The 23627-nt window shown below is 37.8% G+C and overlaps 2 protein-coding genes across 2 annotated transcripts in view; one reads left to right on the top strand and one right to left on the bottom strand.

Annotated features, from left to right (window-relative positions):
• Positions 1-23627, bottom strand: part of LOC134752816 (probable chitinase 2) — a 483068-nt gene that overhangs the window by 186965 nt on the left and 272476 nt on the right. The gene's annotated exons all lie outside the window — the stretch shown is intronic.
• LOC134752602 (uncharacterized) overlaps positions 82-23627 on the top strand; it is a 77633-nt gene continuing 54087 nt past the window's right edge. Inside the window, 6 exon segments of the mRNA XM_063688272.1 lie at positions 82-401; positions 8550-8650; positions 18005-18068; positions 20101-20246; positions 21649-21923; positions 23441-23564. Coding sequence (XP_063544342.1) covers positions 8579-8650; positions 18005-18068; positions 20101-20246; positions 21649-21923; positions 23441-23564 — 681 coding nt within the window. The 5' untranslated portion in view covers positions 82-401; positions 8550-8578.

Here is a 23627-nt window from a genome sequence, read left to right as displayed (position 1 = left end):
ACGTCCTTCTATATAATGTTAATCTATACCAATTTACCCTGTATTTAAAACGTAGCTTAATAAAAATAAAAACAGAATTATAGATATATGCTACTTTTTCAAAACAGTTAAAGTAATATTATTTAATTAATAAGATTTAGCCCGCTTTCTGCCTCCCCGGTCGCCCGTTCTCCGCTTTCCGCCCGCCGCTCCCCTCCTGCCAACCGACCCAAACTAAACCCACAGTTCGCGTTCTGTCTTAATGCGGGAAGGACGTATGCTATATGGGATGTATAATTTTTTTGTGCATATCAAATTGTTTAAAATCCTTAAAATACCTTAAGTTTCTTGACTATATTGACGAGAAGTGACTTTGCCGTGAGAATTGTGAAGAAAGAAGATTGTTTCGTGTAAAAATACAGGTAAGTGACTGGTTGTCAGACTGCGTCTTTTACTATTATCAGCTTATTATGCTCTCTAGTAGTGTACATAATTGCTTTATTTCAATACAAATGATTATATTTCACTTAAGAGCCAATATTAAATACCATATTGACTAAGCATTTATCATCTACTGTACCTACCATACGTTTCACCTAACTGTATATAAAAATCGTGTAAAAGAAATAATCAGCATAAATATCTTATTTAGGTCCTAAACTGTTGAGAGTGCGTTCATAATCTAAATTTCATAATGATAGCCCGCGCGCTCTCTACTAGACGACTTGGCATCGCGCGGTCCAGTTAAAATCAGTTGTTCAAAACTTAATTTTATAAACAAAAAAATATTATTATCGTCAGACCGGCATTTCCCTTTGTTTTCCGTGTGAAAACGGCCCTTTGTCCCTCGAAAGGGAGCGCGGGCGCGCTACGGTAGAGGATTTTCGACTCTAGAAAAGTGCCATAATACATTGATGATATACATTCATCGGTCGGCCGCGCTTCGCCGTCCGCTCGCGTCGTTTGCTTGCGCCTGTGTTCGTGCATATCTACGTGGAGGACGTCAGTGTGGTCGTGCGGTAGTTTGTTTATAGTCTTCGCCGATGCAAACTAGCCCGTGTTACTATCGGCGCAAGGTCTAAAATCGAATGTGGGTCGGCGTCCTCGTCGTTGTTTGTCTATCGATCTCTGCGGTGGCCAATGGCATGGCACATGTTGGTGCGGTCCTGCGCGGCCGTGCCTCGCCCCGCAAGCGCTCCGGTGAAAGCCGGGCGAGCGCCCTATACACACACCTGCGTACTTACATCTTCATACACACTATCTTATCATAATCAGTTGCGTCGCTTCCCCTCCCCTCTTCACCTCTTTGTTCGCCCGCAGCCGACTAGATTTTAATTCTATTTCCAATAAGGCGTTCCAATAAGACGCAAAGTAGTTATACATATTATAATACAGTTCTAGTCATGAATGTTTTTCCGTGCGCTGCCTGTTTACCGATCTCCGCGGCAAGGCGGGGGGAGGGAGCCAGAAATAGATGTGTGGATTGGAAACGGGCGACGTGGCAACGTCGCGCGCCCATTCTCGCTCAGTGTCGGTTCAAAATGGCGGCTGTGCGTGATCGATACCGTGGAATTTGCGTTAAAATGTACGAATCTGTGATGTATCTGGTTGTGGGTCGGCTCGAGCGTTGCCCTGGGATGACGGGGCGAGCGCTCCAAACCTGGCCTCGACTCCCGATTCGCACAAAGTACGTATCCTCAACCATATTGCGCCGACACTTTGTGCTACATAGGTAGCTATGGATATGCCTTGCATAGTCCGGGGGTTGCAATAACGATCGGTATACACCTATCGGCATATATCCATATCTGTCTCTATTCGATATCCTGAAACGCCTGTAAATGTCATATGGATATGAAATCTGGAATGCATTGACCACGTAGGTACTTTTTTTCAGAGCTACGATTACGTAATCAAAAATAGGCATGGTTTTCCTGGCATACGCAGTTTTTGTTAAATGTTAGCTCTAGTTTATCTCCGGGACTGACAGATTATCTGTTAAGACGTCGAATCGTATCATTCGCAAATTCGCGAGTTGCATCTGATAAATTAAAACAAAATGGCGGCCCTACTAAATGTAAAATTAAGACGCAGTTGCGCACAGAATGTTGGCAACGTCGCGCCCTCTTGGTAATTGTGAGCAGTCACTTGTTCGATAAGAAATTTCAAGGCTATATATAAGTTCAGTATCATCCGCTTGTAACAATGGATAAATTTAACATGGCCGATAAATTATGTTGTATTGCGAATTGCGATTGTAATCGTATTCATAATGAGATTCCAATATCGGATGAACGAGTCTTGATTGAGGCTAATGCCTCTGCGTCCTGAGATAAGTAGGTATTCTGTGTATGTGTGCGTTCGTTTATCACGGCTACACAGACGTAACAATATTGTCCTAGTCCGTTGTATTGTAACATACATATAGATACTTGTATACTCAAGTTGTAAAAAAACAGGGTTTACGTCACTTTTGTACGTGCTTGGCTCCTAGTTTGTATATTAAATATTCATGGTGTTTAGTGTTGAGTTCAGAACATCGTTTGTTATGATCAGCTAATCTTTTGATCCCATAATTGTAAAAAGTAGTCGTTGATTCTAAGATTTTTTGTTTGAGTTACTTTGTTCAAGGACTGACTTTTTTGGCCTTTTTTTTCCACTCGCATCGGAGTTCTAAATATGTTTATGGTTTTATGAACCTAGTCTATTATATATCAGGTTTAGGTTAACCGACTTTCTCTAAAGACATCGGCGTTTGGTTGTGTTGTGACTTGTGCTTTTTTGGGCGCGAACTTGGTTGGTTTAAAAAATGTTTCGCGTAAGGTCGAAATTCCTTTTACTGTACATTTTTAAAATATACTTTGCTATATTTTCTATGCCATGCAAAATTCAATTTAATCACGTAATGACTTATAATGTCCCCTGTTGCAAGCCATTTTTAGGGTTCCGTACCCAAAGGGTAAAAACGGGACTATTACTAAGACTCCACTGTCCGTCCGTCTCTCACCAGGCTGTATCTCATGATCATGTACCGTGATAGCCTGCCTGATAGTTGAAATTTTCACAGATGAGGTATTTCTATTGCCGCTATAACAACAAATACTTACTAAAAAGTACGGAACCCTCGGTGGGCGAGTCCGACTCGCACTTGTCCGGTTTTTTATATCGGACACAAATTGAAAAGTTTTCTAACCCAAGCTAATAAAAAAATATCTATTCATTCTGCAATCTGCATTGATAATAAATTGATAACAAACGATGTCAAGAATATTGCTGATAAATATTGCTTGATACGTTAAATCTATGTGGGGTTGAATCTTCTGATTGAGATAAAGATATACCTAATAAAAGTTGTACACGAATTAAGCTACTCAAAAACTAAATAACCTGGTTATTGTATTCGTAGATTTGGTACCAAGTGTACTTTGCAATGCAATGTTTGATAGATCATTGCATCCAAGTAATAACATATTAAAAACAAGTAGTCAGGTCATTCAATAATTTCAAGTCGGTTCTTTATGTCCGGGATCTATGAGTGCAGCTTAAAATTTAGTAATGATTTTGGCTATAATAATTTAAATAATCTTTAACAGAGTTAACCGACTTCACAAAACAGTTTGCTTGCTATTTGCAAACCAACCATGCATGCCTACTGTAACAATTACAATTAGCCCAATGACGTAAAATACTTGTCATTGAAGAGTTTTATCCGGTCTTCATCAGTAGTTGAATTTCACCAAATAGCTCCGTTTGAATACAAATACTTGATTTGTACACATTTCAAAAACTATCAGTAGATTTGAGGATTTCCCTCAATTCCTCATGAAATCCATCATCACAATTGGATCTTGACAAAAATGGTGTTTATAAACCTTACTTGCTTTATAACAGAATTAACGAAGACAAATTGTCAAACGTAAAATACATGTCGGCGAATAATTCCGTTCGTTCTGATTCTGATCTTAACAGTCCCACCCACTTCACCAAAGGACACTATAAAAAATAATATGTCTAAGATTATAGGAACTCCTCCGATCCCATCATCAGAATTGGATTTGGACAAAAATAGGACCAATAAAGAACAAACAAATAAAATAATTTTCCAAATGGGTTCAGTTCAGTGTTCAGACACGTCGGAGTCCTAAGGGAACAAATATTAAAAATAAGAGATCATACAAACTAATGGATAAGCTACTTGTGATATTGAAGTCTGGTCTGTTTTTACCATATAAATTCTGACAAAATTTAGCTGCCGTGTTTATAATTTACTAGGTTTTACAATTTACAGTAAAAACTCAACATTAAACTATAATTTACAAGTCACCTCTCCTCACCTAGAATCACACCTGTATTTTATTATATCTGCTAATTAGTTAGTTTAGCATTTGCTTTGTTTAGCTATAATTTATTAATCACAATCAAATGAGCTGCTATATTTACTTTCCCCATTACATGCACCCGTGTTATAACTAAATGTATTTGTATTGTACCAACAACATTTGCACAGTAGCTAGTTAACTAAATTTTAATAAAGTATTGAAGGTAAACCTGGTTCATTTATTTAGACGACCTTTGCCCTTTATCCATAGAATAGAATGCGCTGTATCTCACGTCACCTGACACTGGCAGTGAGGCAGATAGTATTATCCAGTTTCGAATATATAGTAACATGCATTAACCGGGGTATATTGATAGTTAACCAACAAAGCAGATGCGTGTCTGTTAATTGTGATGTTTCAGTTATTAACCTTTCGATTTTCCTACAATTCCTAGATCGTCGTATTTTGCTCTTCAGCTATCTGATTCTATTATCTTATTTTTTCCCCTTGCGCCAGCTTATCTGTTGTCAAGGCAACCCAACCCTCTGAAACAAACATAACATTCCCCGACCATCTCCATAAATAAGTCTTAATGGGTGATTCACTGATCTGAGCATGAAAATGGAAAGATTTTGGCGGGAAAAGACGCTGCGCCCGGCCGTGCTCTCGATTGCAACTGTTGTATAATTTTAGAGAAAGGAGATTTGTTTTGGTCCAACACCTTCGTGGAGGTTCTTTGGTCGTGGCATTTCATATCGCGGCACGTCCGTTTCGCTCGCTATTATTCGGAGGCGTCGTTGCCGCTCCGCGTTGGAGCTCCGGGCTCGATTATTCGGTTAGGTCCGAGGTGGAGGCGCTGCGGCCGCAGTCAGTCGGCCGCGCAGCTTGGTGCGCGACGTTCGTCAGCGGAGCCCTCCGCTCGCGTCCCTCCTGTCCCGGGCCGGCGTTACCGCGAGTGCGAGAGAGACAGAAGGCTGTTGAGAGAGCGAGACACGCGAGACAGAGACAGCGCTATGGCAGTGTCGCAACCTCGCCCACCTGACCGTGTTGACGCCGCGCTCGAAAAAGTTGCGCCGTTGCGCTATTTGGAGGCGCACGAATATGCTCGCGAGCGTATCGTGACGCGTTATTATCGGCACCACTTGCCTTACAACAGTGTTTTAAGTTACAAAAGGGTATTTCGACAGAAGATTGAAGAATTGACGTAATCGATTGATCGGTATGTATTATTTTTGATTAGTTTAGGACATCGTTTAGACTTTAGTGCCTGTATAGTGAGATTAGGGAATCTCAATACATCCAGATAAATAGTCGCTTACATCTTATTGCCTCACTCAGTGTGCTCTTTAAATAGGCATAGGTTGGCTTTAATGCCCTCTGTATAAAATTCGCATTGATGTTTAGTCGCGCTATGTAATTGTTGGTATTTAGTCGCCATTTTCTACGTCGGTGACGAATACCGAATACTGCCGCTCCGTCCCCGTTTTTACCGGTCCAATGCAAACCGGACTTTACTGCTGTAATCTGAAAGATGATTATCCTTATACAACATCAACTTATTCTTTAAAATGAGATCCGCTCGCTATGATTCACAGTGGAATAATAATAATGTTTTCGTTGTTGCGTTACTAAAGAAAAAAATCATGACTTCCGGATATTAAACCGAATTACAAAATGTAATTTGAATTAAGGCGGGAGTGGTCAAATTAATTTCCCTTTTCGTGCAAAACAATAATTAAATTCGTATTGAAAGTTCACGTAGCTAATAAAATAAATAGCTAGCTTTGCTGCGCTTACTCCGGGATTATCGATATCGATTTGTGTACGTTTTCCGCTATAAATAAGTACGAGTTTGTAACGCTCATCGATGTACCGGACCGGTTTCTGAACGAAACTTGTGTTGTGTGGGACTGTGCTGTGGGTGCCACGACCGGAGCAAGTACTTTGAATAGTTTGAATAGAAATTCCAAATTCAAAACGGCCTGGGTAAAAGTTGTTCATCTTTATCGGAATCTATTTCGGCACAGTTAAAGTTGTGTAATATGTTTATATTAACGTTAGTTCTGTGATGTGCTATAAAAGCTTTGTCTATATTTGGAGTGCGCTACGCATCTCGTCATTACTTACGTGAGTAAACGGCATGTGTTTAATTAAAATACGTGATCTTCGTCCTTCATAGTCCCAATATGGTACATTGGAGTAATCTAACCTTATAAGTAAAAGTTGCGCAATGATTTACTACAAAAACTAGGTTTTGAAGTGGTTTTGATTGTAATTTGTTAAAAAACGGGTTATGGCCTTGAATAAGTAGTCTTGAGGATAACTGACACGGTTTTTCCCGCATATAATATCCACGTGCCAAGCCACGCGGTAAGAAAACAAATAATAGATTTTATTTTCATAAATGACCACGCCACTCCTTATGACAAACATAACCTATGACATTTGAATTAGCATATGTCGCAATAAGGCTTTAATCTTTCACTGAAAATGTCTACATGAAGTCATGAAACAAAGTAAAACATGTCTAAATCTGACATTTGCTTCATAGCTACGTTGTATCTTACCATAATTTCATAGTATTACGCTTGATTTTGACAGCCCACATGTTTATCACATGTCAACTTATCATTATCATCTTATTATCTAACTATACCGCCATTAACAAAATGTGACTAGGTACCGACTTTGATCTTATTTTTGCCATTTGTATTATATGTCTAAAGCTTAGTATTTTTTATAGTTTCTTCATTTGACTGTTAAAATGAGTTTTAAAATTATTGAAACATGTTCGTATACAATATTTATAACCTTCAGCTTTATTTCTATTATCTAAATCTACACACTCATCTAGTTACATAACAGAAACAAGTTGAAAGTTGTTGCATAACTTCTAACTCGATACAAACTATGTAAAGTCATGTAAGGGCAAATTTAATACAATTCAAATATCTATATCACATAAAACTTGTACAGAAAATAATACATATAAAAAGGGAAAATAATAGGTGGTTTCAACCATCCCATCCGAACCATTTTAGTAATCCTTGCTACTTTCTTAGTCCCCGGCAAGCTCGGCCGAATTTCACCTTCCCATACAAACGGAGTTTCATTCACATTTTGTAATTAGTTTACATAGCTCTAGTATATAAAACAAACGAAATAGAGCAAAAACAAGTTTTATATGAAAAATTTAAATTCATTGTATCTTTTTAACTATGGTATCTGAAGCTACATAAACTAATTACAGACATAGATATACCTTATCCTATTGTTAGTCTTATTTGTCTAAGGTTTTAATTTTAAATTAATTACCAAAAAAGTTATAAAAACTGGTTTTCTGGCCTAAAATTGTTCAACTTTGATTGATATCTCGAAAACAATGATGTTTGAAGTAAATATGGGATACTGTATTGCTTAAAGCCGTTGCTGTTAATTTGATAAGCTACAAAAAACATTAGAAAACTAAGGGATTCAGATCGAAGGTCATTGGGGCATGGGATCCCTTTAACAATAAAATTGTGGTAAGATCATTTGGGCCATTTTCAACCAAAAGGGTACTTATTGTGGGTTATAAATAAGGCGCTATTTCCATATAGCTTCAATTTGAAATCAACCTTATCAACAACCGACAAATCCGACAATGTGGTACCTTTTGGTTGAAAACGTCACATTTTGTAAACTTCCCCTGCTGACTGGACAAATGGGGACACTGTCATTTTGGTAATTGGAATAAAAACAACATTTAAAAGCTTTTTCATTTTATTTATTTATTTATTTAAGCCTTTATTTTTCCTTAAATAGTTTTACATGATAAAAAAAGTTTTGTAATATTATTGTTTTCCATTTTTACTATTTTAAGGACCCCTGTTGGGTATAGGCCTCCTCCATATCTTTCCACCTTTCTCGGTCTTTTGCCTTGATTAGCCAATTTTCTCCGGCTGTGGCTATAATATCCTTGGACCACCTTGTTATGGGTTATCCCGCCTTCCTTTTGCCATGGGGTCCTGGAATTGGAATAAAAACAACATTTAAAAGCTTTTTCATTTTAACTTCAACTATAAAACATCTAACTGTCACTTTCCTAACGGAACATATGTGGTTTGAGACTGTCAGATTTGTGACAATTACTAGCCGGCCGTATTTTATACAGTTATGTTAAAACTCCCTTAAACCATTATTAGGGTACTGCAGATGTAGTTTCCAAAACTAAAAGCTTATAGTTTCTAACGCAATAATGTAACATTCCAGGTGATCGTGTGATGGCTCTCTGATCCACCATGATGAAGCGAACAGGCGTCCCCCGGCTGGCCCCGGATGAGCCTGCCCCGCTGCCTCAGTCACCTGCCCAGGTATGCTTTTTATCTACATCTAAACTTAACCCTTTTTCCGCCAAAGACTTTTAGTTGGAAAATACCATTCGGTTTACACCTATCAATAGAGTGATTCTTCAGGAAGGTTTAGGTGTATACATAGAGTAACTGATACTAGAACGTTACTGTCATAGTAAATTTTGTAACTCCAGTAAATTCACTGCCATCTGTCGACACACTTTAAAACTAAAAATGAAGATTTATAAAAATACGATAACATGTATTTAAATATAGATAAATGATGTTTTTATTTGCATTAATTATTTTTATGATTTTGACCCATGTTCTTTCACTGATATGCGTTAAAATTGTTAAATAACAAACGAAACCGTCAACGCCATCTATACGACTGTAGGCCAAAACTAGTGGCGCCATCTGATCGAGAATCAAATTTTCTTGATTTTCGAGGCACGTTTTTTCCTTAGACTGTATCCATCTATTACGGAGTTATATCTATCTTTGGTGTATATAATGTTAAGGTATTGTGTAACCCGTGCGAAGCCGGGACGGGTCGCTAGTTTAAATGTAATTTGCTCCCCCATTTCCCGTTCGTTGCTTACCTGCGATAGGTATGACAGCTGCGTAAAAGGGGTATATCATAATTAACATTGGAAGCGTCAAACTCTACCATAGGTTATGGCGTGCCGAAAATGCTAATACACTCAAAATATACATGTCTTTTTGGATTCGAAATGTTAAACTTACTCTAGTGTAAATTTCATTCGAAAGCGTGTCATCTTGTGTGGGATTTTGAGTTTCCAAAACGTCCCGCTTGGCGCGCTGTTCAAAATCCCAATCGAATGAAATGAACACTAGGGGTACAGAACTACATATTGTCACAGGGCGGACACGCTATACATCAAAACCGGCCAAGTGCGAGTCGGACTCGCCCACCGTGGGTTCCGTACTTTTTAGTATTTGTTGTTATAGCGGCAACATAAATACATCTGTGAAAATTTCAACTGTCTAGCTATCACGGTTCATGAGATACAGCCTGGTGACAGACAGACAGACGGACAGCGGAGTCTTAGTAATAGGGTCCCGTTTTTACCCTTTGGGTACGGAACCCTAAAAATCACTTGCGTTTCTGTGTGAACATCAAGTCTGTACACGCGGCATGCTTCAGTGTGCTTAAAAACAGTACTGAGCGGTCGGCTAACGGTCGTCAATCTGCTGTTGCGGGGCGAGGTCATTTGAATCGGGGCGGGGCGGTGCGTGGCCGTTCTGTATGATAATACTATTACTTATTCTGTGATATTGGTAACGCAGGTTTAGTTAATTTTAATCAAGTGTGTTAATACTTACTAAAAGGCGTATTCTAATTATCATTACAAAATATGAATTAGATCAGACCCATATCTAATCCAGATCAAATTCATATCCTGTTATTAAAATTAGAATACACCTGTAAGACCTTGGATAGGGTTGCCATAAATACACTTTGATCAACATTAAACTCTATTACAAAGTTATAAAGTCTATTAAATATTAATAAAATATTCCTAATCACACCGACCTTCCAGTGTTGGACGCACACTAAAACACCTCCCGAACTGGTTTGTGCTATCTGGGTGCATTGACATTTCTATCGAACGCCGCTCACATATCGAAACATGCCCTCTGTTGCCTCTCTGTCGCACTTGTAAATTCGTATGTAAGTGTGACAGGGAGGCAACACGTCGAACGTCGTTGGTAGGCTGAAGTAGGCTTAAGAGCCCGTTATCGATTTTAGTCGCAAAAATGTAAAATTGTTAGATATATATATTTATTTCTAATTGGAAATTACATGTAATTTTCACTTAAAAATATCACAAATTCACAAATGTAAACAAAAATAATAATAAGCAACAAAACAAAATATAAGATAATCATACAAACCAATAATGTGAACAAAAAGAAATAAAATTTATAAATAAAATAGTCAAATTCCGAATTGAAGTAATTTAAAATTTAAATATGAAATGTCAATGTTGTACCTATATAATACTAGGGCTTCCTAGTTAATCTAATGTCAGAAAGTCATAAAACAATGTCAAAAATCAAATACAATACAATAATATAAAATCAAAAATTTACAATTTAATATCAAACAAAAATACGATATTAATATTTGTATTTTTCACTGTACTCTTTAACAGATAGATTTAGTCACAGAAATTGTACACCTTTTGATACGTAATAGAAATAACAAGTACTGGTTTCTATTTCTATTTGCACGTCTTCTCATCTTGCCGTTTTACACATATTTTTTTTGAAAACAGACTCAATAAATAAATAACTTTTTTTTCTGATGGACGTTTAGCTAAACGCGCGTAAAGCACTGATTTTGTGGCTCTTATTTGTAAATTTCGTAAAGTTTGGACGGCTAAAAATGGTAATTTTGTATTACACATATCCTGTATCCTGTACCCTTTACAGACTACATTTTTATTATTATGACTTTGAAGTAGTGTAAATGAAAGTTAGACGAAATCAATTTTCTCACGAAATTACTTCAAAACAAGTGACAATTTCTCTGAAAATCGACTTTAATTTCACCGTAATTTTGATACTTAAACAATCTACAACATTTACTGAAACTGTTCTTATACATCAATTTGCATAATTTACCAACATAAATTTTTGATGATTTTTTATAAACTGCCCCTTCTCTTCATATATTACCGGTGACGCACGCTCGCGACCTCATTATTAAAAGGCAAGATGAGAAGACGTGCTAATAGAAACCAATACCACTTAGAGCCCGGTAACGATTTTGGAGCAAAAATGTAAAATTGATAGATTTAGTCGTTCAAATTATACACGTTTTGTTACGTAATATCTAAATAACAAGTATTGGTTTCTATTAACACGTTTTCTTATATTGCCTTTTAATAATGAGGTCGCGAGTGTGCGTCATCGTTAATATAATATATGAAGAGAAGGGGCAGTTTTTAAAAATTCATCAAAAAATTATGGCGGTAAATTATACAAAATGATGTATAAGAACAGTTTCAGCCAAAGCTGTACAATTTCACCGACTAAATCTATCAATACATTGTTGCGACTAAAATCAATACCGGGCTCTTAAGGCGTATAGACTATAGACCTTCCTGTTTAAGGCACAAATTTGGTATAGAGATAGTTTGAGGTCCCGGGGAAGGACATAGGGTAGTGACATAGGGTACATATCCCAGAAATCATCCTTTAAGGGGGTGAAAAGGGGGGTGGAAGTTTGTATGGGAAATCGATAAAAAGGAGATTAGATTAAAAAAAAGCTACCCAAATTATTAACTCCACGCAGACGAAGTCGCGGGCAAAAGCTAGTTTATTTAGACCGATGAAAATCCGGTAGTATTTTCATATGTATGACATCTGACAACTCCATTTTTTAAATCCATAATGAAGACTTAATCCGCATTTGAGGAATCTATTATGCCAATCAAACAACATGCAACAATCGATAGCATGCAAGAATATAATGAACAATTTCATGATTAAAAAAACTACTCATTTGAATTTAAGTGGAAAAATGATTGCCTTGGGTGAGACTTGAACTCACGGTCTGGATCGATACTCCAGCGCTCTGCCAACTGAGCCACCAAGACCTCATCCATAGTCAGCAAATCTTCCCATTATATGGGTCTAGGGGACCCTAGCGACATCTAGCGAGCGTTACACTTCTTAAACGGCCACCGGAGTTGTAAGTCATATTGAAAATTCAACAGTTACGATGTGCTACCCAAGTCTCACCAAAGGCAGTTATTTTTTCACTTTTAAATTTATTCTAAGCTGTCATTGTCATTGCTGCAGAGAGCGAAACTATGGATGGTATAGAAAGGATGCCAATCTCTTATGGCAGAATTGTTGCAAAAGTGACCGCTTTCAGCTTTAAATAATAGTTCCTAATCTCTCCGGTGGCGCTAGTTAGGCTCTGGGACATGAGTATAACACCATATAGGGTAGGGTTATAGTTGCCATATAAGGCAAAAAATAACCCGACCAAATTACGTAGGTTGTTTTTTTGGTAGTAATTCGGTGTATGGTGGCGCCGCCTAATTACTGTTTTTTGATGGACACTTTTCATACATAGAGATTTGGCTCCTTTATAGTCTCCATAAGATATGATATAATAACATATAAGCGCCTTGGTTATAGACTGTAAGCTTATTTGTAAATAAATAAAATGAAATGAAATGAGCAAAACTTTGGTGCCGGTGACAGACGTATGACGTCAAGCTAAATACAGAGTGTTGTTCTCTAGATTATAGATATTTAATCAAATAACAACTTATTAGCCTCTATAGTTTACTGATATTGAAACTTGAGTTGAGAGTTTTTATACGTACTGGCCACGTACAAAAACAAAACTAACTGTCTTTGTCATTTTATTTTATTAAGGTTTACCAACAATTGTTGACATCGATACATTAATAATGTACTAAGCTAAAACATGTAAGGAGTGGTGTCACAATTACCTACAGGTAAACACCGCATGCAAGTTTGGGAACAAATCAAATTATTTTATCAAATATTTTGATTTGTGTTTTTTTAAGTAGTCACACTACTATATATAAATTAAAAACTGTTATAGGTGGCGGGTGGCCTAGGGGTTCATGGCGTTAGCCGCGATAGCTAAAGACGCCGGTTCGAATCCGGCCTTCACCACTGGAGGGCTTCGTCACTTTTTCTTTAATATATGACATCTATTACAGTTTTTGTCTTTGTCATGTTAAAAACAAGATTGTTGGAAATGACAACAAATTTCTGTTTACTTATTTTTTTGTGTAAATTACCAAGCATTATCATAAATAAACAATTATATTATATATATCATCATTATTAAGAATCATTGAGGTGTTACAATTTTGTTTAAAAAAAACTTCCTATATGCGACTTAACGTCATACGTCAGTCATCGGCACCAAAGATTCGCTCTCTGGTCATTGGCATCGCAAAATAAGTACTTATTTATTGACGATATAATGGAGTTTTTTTTAATTAAAATGTTAGCAAACAAGCACACCGCCCATCCGATGGTAAGCGGTTACCGTAGCCTGTGGAGGCCTGTGACGTCAGTAGGTAAAAGTGATGTTGACAATTATCGCACCTGTCACCGTGTTGAAATAGAGGCCAGATCTTCCAACCCAGAGGCGGAACTAGGCTTTGTCAGTAGTTGTAAAGCTTGTATCTGTATGCAAATAATACACAATCATTACCGAGTAAACATCGGGTTATCTGATGTTATCGACGCTTGTGGCGAGGTGTGTCAATAACATATCTTTGGTGTTTGTTTTAAACTGCCCCAGAAAAGATAATGATGTACAAAATTAAATAAATAAGTAAAGTGTATTGCCAATTTGGTATGGACTGGAGGTAGTTTGAGGCCCAGGAATTGACATAGAATATCCCACATTGTTAACTGACAGTTCGTAAACTTAATTACAAAAGGCATAAGTTCAACATATATACAGTTGAGTGTTGCTGTTAGTACAGATACAAAAAAAAAATACAAAAATTCTTTATTTAATAAATTAGCACTACATAATGATTTAAAGGGATGGAGCCGCCCAGTAAGCATGAATGCCTGTGTCGGGAGACACCGCTCTTCCATAACTATTTTTTTACATAGAAACAATAACATGACTAATACAATCAATTCTAAATTTAACATGCTAACTATAAATATACATATCTTTATTGGTAAAATAAAATACATTTTACAAGTCACTCAATTCTTAAAAATAAAATAAAATAATTATTTACAATACCGACTAACCTGCTACCTGCTTTATTGACTAGACTGCTTTTCCGCTTTTCTGCATAGACGCCGTGTGCAGTGTTGGTCGAACCGTTAATGCAATTAACCATTAACCAGTACAAATTGAACCGTAAACTGTAACCGTCCGTTACGGCTTACGGTTCAATTTGTACTGGTTAATGGTTAATTGCAATTAACGTTCGGCCAACACTGGCCGTGTGAACGATTTTGAACGTTGCCATACAAAGATTGCTGCTACGGTATTCGGTAAAATCCCGTATACGGTGTGAACCTAGCGTTTTTGTACCGAAACTGACTGAAATAGCAAGCAGGGGTCGGAAACCGGTATTTGCTCCATACAAAAATACCGGTATTATTACGTTCTTTTTCGTTCTTTTGTTTATAATTTCATTTTTAATGGGACGTTTTAATAATGCAAAATTGTTTCCTAAATACATGATTTAGTCCTACGTAATGAGCATAAAAAAATTCAAAATATTGGGCTATTTCGGGGTATTTTAAAAAATACCGGTTCCGAGCCCTGATAGCAAGACATCACGTTCGTACGTTTCCGTGAAAATACGATGGAAATTAATTATGCAATACAACGTCTACAACTGTAATAATAATATACTATTGATGATTGTAGAAGAGTTCACGGTGCAGTAAAAACAGCTTGAGTATTACAGGTTGTTGTCAAACTATTAGTTATTCTCATCGATCGGACGCTGGAAATAAGCAAGTCACCAGTAAATGCGGAACTACATAGCACTATCATTATCTAAGTACTACGAAAATTATTATTGGTTGTAAGTAGATAAACAATCTGTATAAAATATATTTATATAATTTAGGATATTTTGTTCCTGAGTTATGGGTGTTTTCTATGTATTTAAGTATTTATATAATATATATATCGTTGTCTAAATACCCACGACACAAGCTTTATTGAGCTTACCGTGGGACTTAGTCAATTTATGTAATAATGTCCTATAATATGTATGTATGTATATGTATGTAAAATGTAGTGAATAAGTTGGTTCCATGAAACAGAGAACGCACATTTTACCAGTAACTGAAGAAAAAAAACCGGATAAGTGCGAGTCGGACTCGCCCACCGAGGGTTCCGTACTTTTTGGACAGACAGACAACGGAGTCTTAGTAATAGGGTCCCGTTTTTACCTTTTGGGTACGGAACCCTAAAAATGTAGTGGTAAACATAGTTGGACATTAAGTAATTTTAAGTGCGTACATTTTACTTAAAGAAGCATGCAAACTCTTTAAATTAGTTAGGTACTTAAGTATACATATAAAAAGTTATAAAACAATAAATCATATTCTATCTAAGATATACAATATATTATAATCATTATTCATTGGTCATGTCTGCCGCATGCCGAATGACTTGTGGGCCAAAATAACCACAGAGTGGGTGCCCTATGAGTCAAACCGGGGATCCGGCAGACCTCGTCGGCGATGGCGGGATAACTTGGACTCCTTTTTGAGCGACTGGCCAGATGTAGCTCAAAACCGGGAGGAGTGGAAGAAGAGGGGGGGAGGCCTTTGCCCAGCAGTGGGACACAATAGGCTCGTAATAAATAAATATAATTGTTTATTATTCATATTCATTATTTACGCATGTCATATATTCTTCAAACATTTTTTTGGCTGTTAAAAAGTCTAATTTGCCGATCCTTTGCCAGCTTGTGTACTGAATTTGTCTACGCTTTAAACTTTCAACGCTTATATGAACACCCACGAACAGCCATAACATGTAATATATAAAAACAAACGTCATACTGACGCTTCCTACGTTGCTCTCCCGGCCGATTACTCGGAGATCTATATTTAAACCGGCGTACTATATTCATGAACCTTGGTTTTTTGCGTATGTTAATTTTAACCCTGCGCGTTTAGTTAGAAAATAGTGGGTGGTTAGCTTGCCATTCGGTTTTCGGTTAGAATTTTTTTTGCAGATGTAAAAACTAAATTAAACTGGTGAGAACTTTCTCTGAAATGCGTCATAACTTTGTTCTGGTCGAAGAGCTGGCTTTGCTTCAGCTAGCAAATTTAAATGGTAACAATATTTACATATGTAACGAAATACGCATATTCTGAGTTGGGTCCATTTCGTGATGCACACTTGATGATTTCTTCTATTCTTGCTGTTGTTGTCTGTACATGTTCGTACTTGTGTTGTGATCGTCACGAATAAATATCTTTTTTTTATATTCTTTTGTCTATGGCTAATATGGTTATATCTCTGAAAATAGTAATGCAGCATAAGTTATAGCTATAAAAAAAAACAGTGCATCTTATTTGCTTGTTCAAGTAACCGGTTTTGTTTAATAAAACAAATTTTTGCTAACAAAACGTACAAAAAAAACCGGCCAAGTGCGAGTCGGACTCGCGCACCGAGAGTTCCGTACTTTTTAGTATTTGTTGTTATAGCGGCAACAGACATCATCCGTGAAAATTTCAACTGTCTAGCTATCACGGTTCATGAGATACAGCCTGGTGACAGACAGACGGACAGCGAAGTCTTAGTAATAGGGTCCCGTTTTTACCCTTTGGGTACGGAATCCTTAAAAAGTACCGTAAAATCAGGTAACTTTAGTCCACAACTTACAATTAATATGGTCCAAATTCAAGTTCCAGTAAAATATGTATAAGTATTTTTCAAATTATCTTGAGTATATAATATAGAAAGAGCATTTGTGTCTAAGCTCCAAAATAAATGTAACGAGTACAAATCATAAAGGCATGTTAATAATCAACGTTAAAAACTGGACCATAGTTGTACTTTAAGGACTATAGTTACCTGATTTTACGTTATTCGAAACATAGTCAAAACCGCGGCCAAATAACACTAGACCTTACCCATAGTGTTGTGTTCCTGCCGGTGAGTAAGGTTGCCAGAGCTCAACGAGGGTGCGGAGTGTTAGGGTCGGCAACGCGCATGTAACTAATCTGGAGTTGCAGGCGTACATAGGCTACGGAGACTGCTTAATATCAGGTGGGCCGTATGCTTGTTTGCCACCGACGTAGTATTAAAAAAAAAACTCCAATATGATACATGTTTACCATAAATGTCTACAATTCTACAAAGTATTTAAGGACCATTAAATATGAATACACAACACTATGAATACAGCGTGATCGGCGAGCTCTCGTATTGCCGCCACTCGGAGCTATAACATTTATAAAACCTATGTAAAATGCCAAACCAAATATGTACCAGATATACATGCAACTAACGTGGAGGCATGATCAGTGCTATCATCTTTAAACTGATGCAATATTTATTTCTTTAATACTATTATTTAATACTAAAAGTTACCTTTGATCTAGGCAATAAAAACTAGTTATATGTAGGTATAATTACGGCTATCACAACGAGTGACGGTTTTTTATACGCATAACGAGCGATTTGCTTTATAACTATAAAAAACTGTATCTAATTTTTACTGTAGAATATGGCAATTTAAATGATTAAAGTTGTTTGCTTTACAAGTTCCGATGGATATACATATAATAATACCTACTCCTTTTTGGTGTATGTAGTGATCACAACATATTTTCCTTTTGCTCCAGATGCAGCAAGCTGGTGCAAGCAATATGCACACTTTGGCCCAATCGGCCCAACCCCAAATACTTGGTAAGTGTTATTATAATATTAAGTTTGCAAAATCTACAATGAATCTAGTTTACTAAGGCCACACTCGGATTTTTGTACGTCGTTATTTTCTGACGTATGTATGTATGTATGTAAACACTTTATTGTACATAAGACAGATTACAAACACAATAAAAGAACATAAATATATACAATGTACAAAGTCGGACTTATCCCTATAAGGTACCGGTTGACGTTTTATGGTATAAAATAATAGGTATAGTGAATATAGTTATAGGTATAGTGGAAGATCAGCGCTGGAAGCCAGCAGCATGCTAAGATTGGGCCATTTCGTGACACTTTATTTTCACTGTTCTTTTAATGTATGTCTATTGTCTGTGTGTTTACGAATAAAAAGTATTCTATTCTATAGGAAGACTGTTGGTTTATAATAAAATAATGAAACATTTTCCATAGATATTTGATTTACCTATTCCTTAGGTATATGATTTTTTAGCCATGTATGATGTGTGTGATGGTCACATTTGTCACGATTAATTGTCAATATCTTGTGCTAGATCGTAAGGTGCGTGTAGATCTGGCAAATGCACTGCTAGCGCGCACGTTCGTGGACGATTAGTGACGTCATGTGTCATAGGCCAAAGGAAACAAAAAACTACGCGAATGCTATAGCATTCGTGTCCGCGAATGTGATAAGAAAGGATTGCTAACTGCTCGCTTGTATTTATTTCGTATCAAGATGTGCAGAGCGAGAAAATGCCGCGCGAAGCAACCCTATTTTTGTAGAGGTGCCTAGCCTGAGGCAAGGCGTTTGCCCCGAAAATACGAAACTGTATGTGGCGGCTCGTTCTGTGTGGACCCTCGAAACGGCGCATTGTTTATAGTTAACGCTATCTCTACTGAGCTCGTTCACTTACCTGTACCAATAATGGCATTCTGTTAAACAAAAGCCATTATTTCTTTTATGTGAGCGCGTGGCCTTTGTGCCTGAGCGCGTGGCCATTGTGTGTGAGCCTCAGGCACAAAGGCCAGCACGCGTTCACATAAAAGAAATAATGGCTTTTGTTTAACAGAATGCCATTGTTAGTACGTAAGTGAACGAGCTCAGTAGAGATAGCGTTAACTATACCTATCTGGACGCAGCTGTACAGCTAGCTAATAATTGCATGAACGCATTATATATGGAATTCAATAATAAAGTGGCCATGCCGTTTTGCAGCTCGGTTTACAATAATCGCAGTCTAGTGGAGAAAACAGCCCCTTTACCCAACATAACGATTTGCCTCGTCTTTTTCCTATCTGTCCGCTATCTGTATACCCTGATATTTTAAACATAAGCATAATTTATTTAAAAACACGTGGCATGCTTACATTCGTACAAAATAAAGACTTACCAAATGGTTACGTTTTACATGTGCCCGAACTAGGGTACCCTGTGTTTCAGGCGAGAAATATGGCAAACATTGTTAATGGAAATTAATTTTCACTTACAAAATACACAGCAATAATACTATAATTTAGCAACTTAATACATACATCATCATACTATAATAATGGAATACTTATCATATTTATCCTTTTATAAATCTAGTCATATCGCTAATAATCATTTCACAACTAATAGTAGATTCTCTGTGTCTTCGTACGTCAAATTTTGCAGGGCTTTTCGGAGCTTTTCCTTACAATGAGGGCTAACGCGTATGAATTCGCCGCTAGGGGCGCTAGTGTAGATGGTGGTCTTTTCCATAGTTCGAAATGTCAAATGTCACTTGTCACTTCAATGACTGACAGCTGTTCTTTAGTCTTTTGGACCACCATCAACAGAGGCGCCAACTGGTGAGCAAAAAAACGATAGCCCTCATTGGTATAGCTGAGAGTGAATATAAATCTAATGACCATGATATGTCCTCGGTCTCTTTTAAGCAAGAACGAATAGGCTATTACTGAACCGGTGACCTCCATCTTAGCGTAGCTCCGTCGTCGATCAGTTTATAATGAAGAAAAAAAAAAACTAGAGCAGAACGCGTAGAGATAACCAACACCCTGTCCCCAGGTCCCGCCGCCATGCTATCCGTAGGCGGGTACGCTCGCGGCGCACGGCCCGCCGGCCCAGCGCCGCCCGTCATCAACTACATGAAGGCTGGAGTGCAGTACCCCAAGCAGCCACCCCAGTCGCAGCAGCCACCTTTGCGGCACAAGGTATACACACAGTCCACACAGCTATTTACTTAGACCAAAGATAGATATAACTCCGTAATAGATGGATACAGTCTAAGGAAAAAACGTGCTTCGAAAATCAAGAAAATTTTATTCTCGATCAGAGGGCGCTACTAGCTTTGGCCTACTGTCATATATGACAGTAAATATCTATAGATGGCGTTGACGGTTTCGTTTGTTATTTAACAATTTTAACGCATATCAGTGAAGGAACATGGGTCAAAATAATAAAAATAATAAATGCAAATAAAAATAATAATTTATCCATATTTAAATACATTTTATCGTATTTTTATAAATCTTCGTTTTTAGTTTTAAAGTGTGTCGATAGATGGCAGTGAATTTACTGTGGTTACGTTTTTTCCTTAGACTGTATCCATCTATTACGGAGTTATATCTATCTTTGCTTAGACCCACAAACTACCGTCTTTTAAGCGTCAGCTGCTTGTCAGCGCTATTTATTTTATTTATTACTCAAATAAGTGACACAGCATTACAGTAAAAACCAAAGACAGATAAGTTGTTTGGAGGCCTTCGTCGGCGACGAGCCTACGTTTCGTGTCTGAGGCGTTATACCCAGATGACCTATACGCATCTGCGTTTGCACAGTAAGGATCTGTTTACACGAGTGCCATAACAAAAACAAGTCATGACACTTTTTTTTTCTTGTCAAAATAAACAAGCTTAATAGGATTGTCTTTATTTAGCCAATGTTGACGTTGAATTGGCTTTAATGGATTATCTCGATAATTGGCTTCGTGTAAACAGTTTATAAAGTTTATCTAGGTATATAATCGCAATATTTGAATTGTTTGTGGAACTTGTATCACATCACATATTCATGCTCAACTAAAACTGAAAGAAAATTAAATTTATGAGTTAAGTAGATTCATTTTGGATACTGAGACAATGATGAAACACATGCGATGTGCAAAACCAGACTCTCTGTGGTGATACACGCATGCTGCCTTCCTACTGAAGTCTCTCAAATAATGTATTTACCATTATTTATATTGTAATAATAATTCCGAACATTCTAGCATGTCAAAGTTCAGGCTTTTATTTCTAAAATTTTGTGACGAATTTTTTAGTTATATAAAAGTGGCGAGTGTCTAAAAAACAAAATCAATACAGCAGAGTAGAATACCCCAAAATAATTTCCTTTTTAAGCACCCTCCCCGCTTTTATATACCTTACTGTATTTCTTCACGTTTGAGTAAAGCACTATGTAGCTCGGCGGAAACAGGCATTTTCTGACTCGTACCTTTTGGTAGGCCTCGTCGTACCTCGTCAGAAAATGCCTTTCTTTCCATCCCTCGTCACCAATGTACTATTCTGCGAACAGAGCCAGCAAACATCAGTAAGCCTTGTTCTTCCCCCACAGCTGGTCCCTGTGCCTGGTGGGCAGCAGCTGCCGCTGGTGGGAGTGGGGGCGACGGCGGGTGTGGGTGTGGGTGCGGCGGTGGTGGGGGGGCGTGCGTCCCCGCCGGGCGCGCTGCCCCCCGCCGCGCAGCCCCCGCCCCCGCCCGGCGCGCAGTTCCAGCGCCTCAAGGTCGAGGACGCCCTCTCATACCTCGACCTGGTCAAATACAAGTTCAACACGCAGCCCCAAGTCTATAACGACTTCCTGGATATTATGAAGGAGTTCAAGAGTCAGACGTGAGTTTACTTTCTATATCATCCCATATATACGAGTACACGCAGTTCCAGCGCCTCAAGGTCGAGGACGCCCTCTCCTACTAAAACCTGGTCAAATACAAGTTCAACACGCAGCCCCAGGTCCAGGGGCGATATAGCTAGAGGATATGGCGTCCAGGAGCCGTAGCACGGTACGCTTATCACCATGCCTGTCACGTTCTAACAAGTATGTGAATGCGAAAGTGACGGACTTAGTGATAGGGGAAACCATGCTGCGCGGGCAGGGCAGTCACCGAATTTGCGCCCCCTGACGACTGGCAAAAGTCTCCCTGCTGCTGCCTTTTGCCCATTTTGGCGTGCTCCCTTGGATGGCGCCCGGGGCACTTGCTCCCTCTGCCCCCCCCCCCCCCCTAGTTACGGCACTGCCCAGGTCTATAACGACTTCCTGGATTCCTGGTCTTTTTTAGTAGTAAGATTTATGTGCGTACTATGCACTTTAGACATATGTATCATATATGACTGTAGGTTCTCAATAAATAAAATAAAATTATGAAGGAGTTTAAGAGCGACGTGAGTACAGTTTATAAATTACAATATGATAAAGTACGATTCTGACCGTGTCTCAAGATAACATTACGTTATCGTTGTGATTTCTGATTGATTAACAGCAGTGTTTATCAGCTGTCTGTCGCGACGCGAAGCCTACCAAAAAAATAATTTATTTATTTAGGTTTGCCAACAGGTGCAATACAAAAAATACTGATAAATGACGAGTTATAAAATAAAATTGCTTATTCACCCAATTACAGGCAAACACGGCATGCATGTAACAGAAATGTCGCTTACATATGTTTTTTTTATCCTAAGTACTAAATATAAATCAGAGTAATAATACTGGTCATTAGTCATTACAAACATTAATTGTGGTATTTTCTATAAAAAGGGACCTTATTGTCGATGGCTCTTACGCCATTATTAACGATGCTCCGGTATAAATACAATGCTGCGCGACGCTGTGCGTCGTAAGTGCCATCGACAATAAGGTCCCTTTTCATAGAAAATGCCCCAATTACAAACATTAATTTTGATATTACACTATGCAGATGTAATATTGAGATACTAAGTGTTGAGAAGATATTATACCATAAAATTACCTAAAATTTAGTATGTATAGTATATGTTTCTGTAGGTAAAAAAAAAGACAATGATGAAACACATGCGATGTACAAAAACAGATTCACTGTGGTGATACACGCATGCTGCCTTCCTACTGAAGTCTTTTTGTAAAACATATCTAAATTATACATAAAATGACGGCCAAATAATCTAACAAAACAGTAAAACTCAAAGCTTTTTAAATATCTTATTTTTTATTAACAAATTTAACCTAAACTTTAATATCTATACTAAAAAGTTCACTTCATAACTTCCTATTTATCTATTTGTTGTAGAAATTTCAGTATTCTTATAAAACCATAGATAGGTCTGATTCCTGAATGGCAGTGTACCTATATGTCTAAATTAAGGCTATGTTTCAGAATTGACACGCCCGGCGTCATCACGCGGGTGTCGAACCTGTTCAAGGGGCACCCGGAGCTCATAGTCGGGTTCAACACCTTCCTGCCCCCCGGATACAAGATCGAGGTTCAGAGTAACGGCCAGGTATGACATGGTATCATGAATTTCACAGAGTCGATAATTCATAATTCATTTAATTCTATCATA

This window comes from Cydia strobilella, chromosome 25 (genome assembly GCF_947568885.1).
Source record: "Cydia strobilella chromosome 25, ilCydStro3.1, whole genome shotgun sequence".
NCBI lineage: Eukaryota > Metazoa > Arthropoda > Insecta > Lepidoptera > Tortricidae > Cydia > Cydia strobilella.
This window is presented reverse-complemented; position numbering and strand designations above follow the sequence as displayed.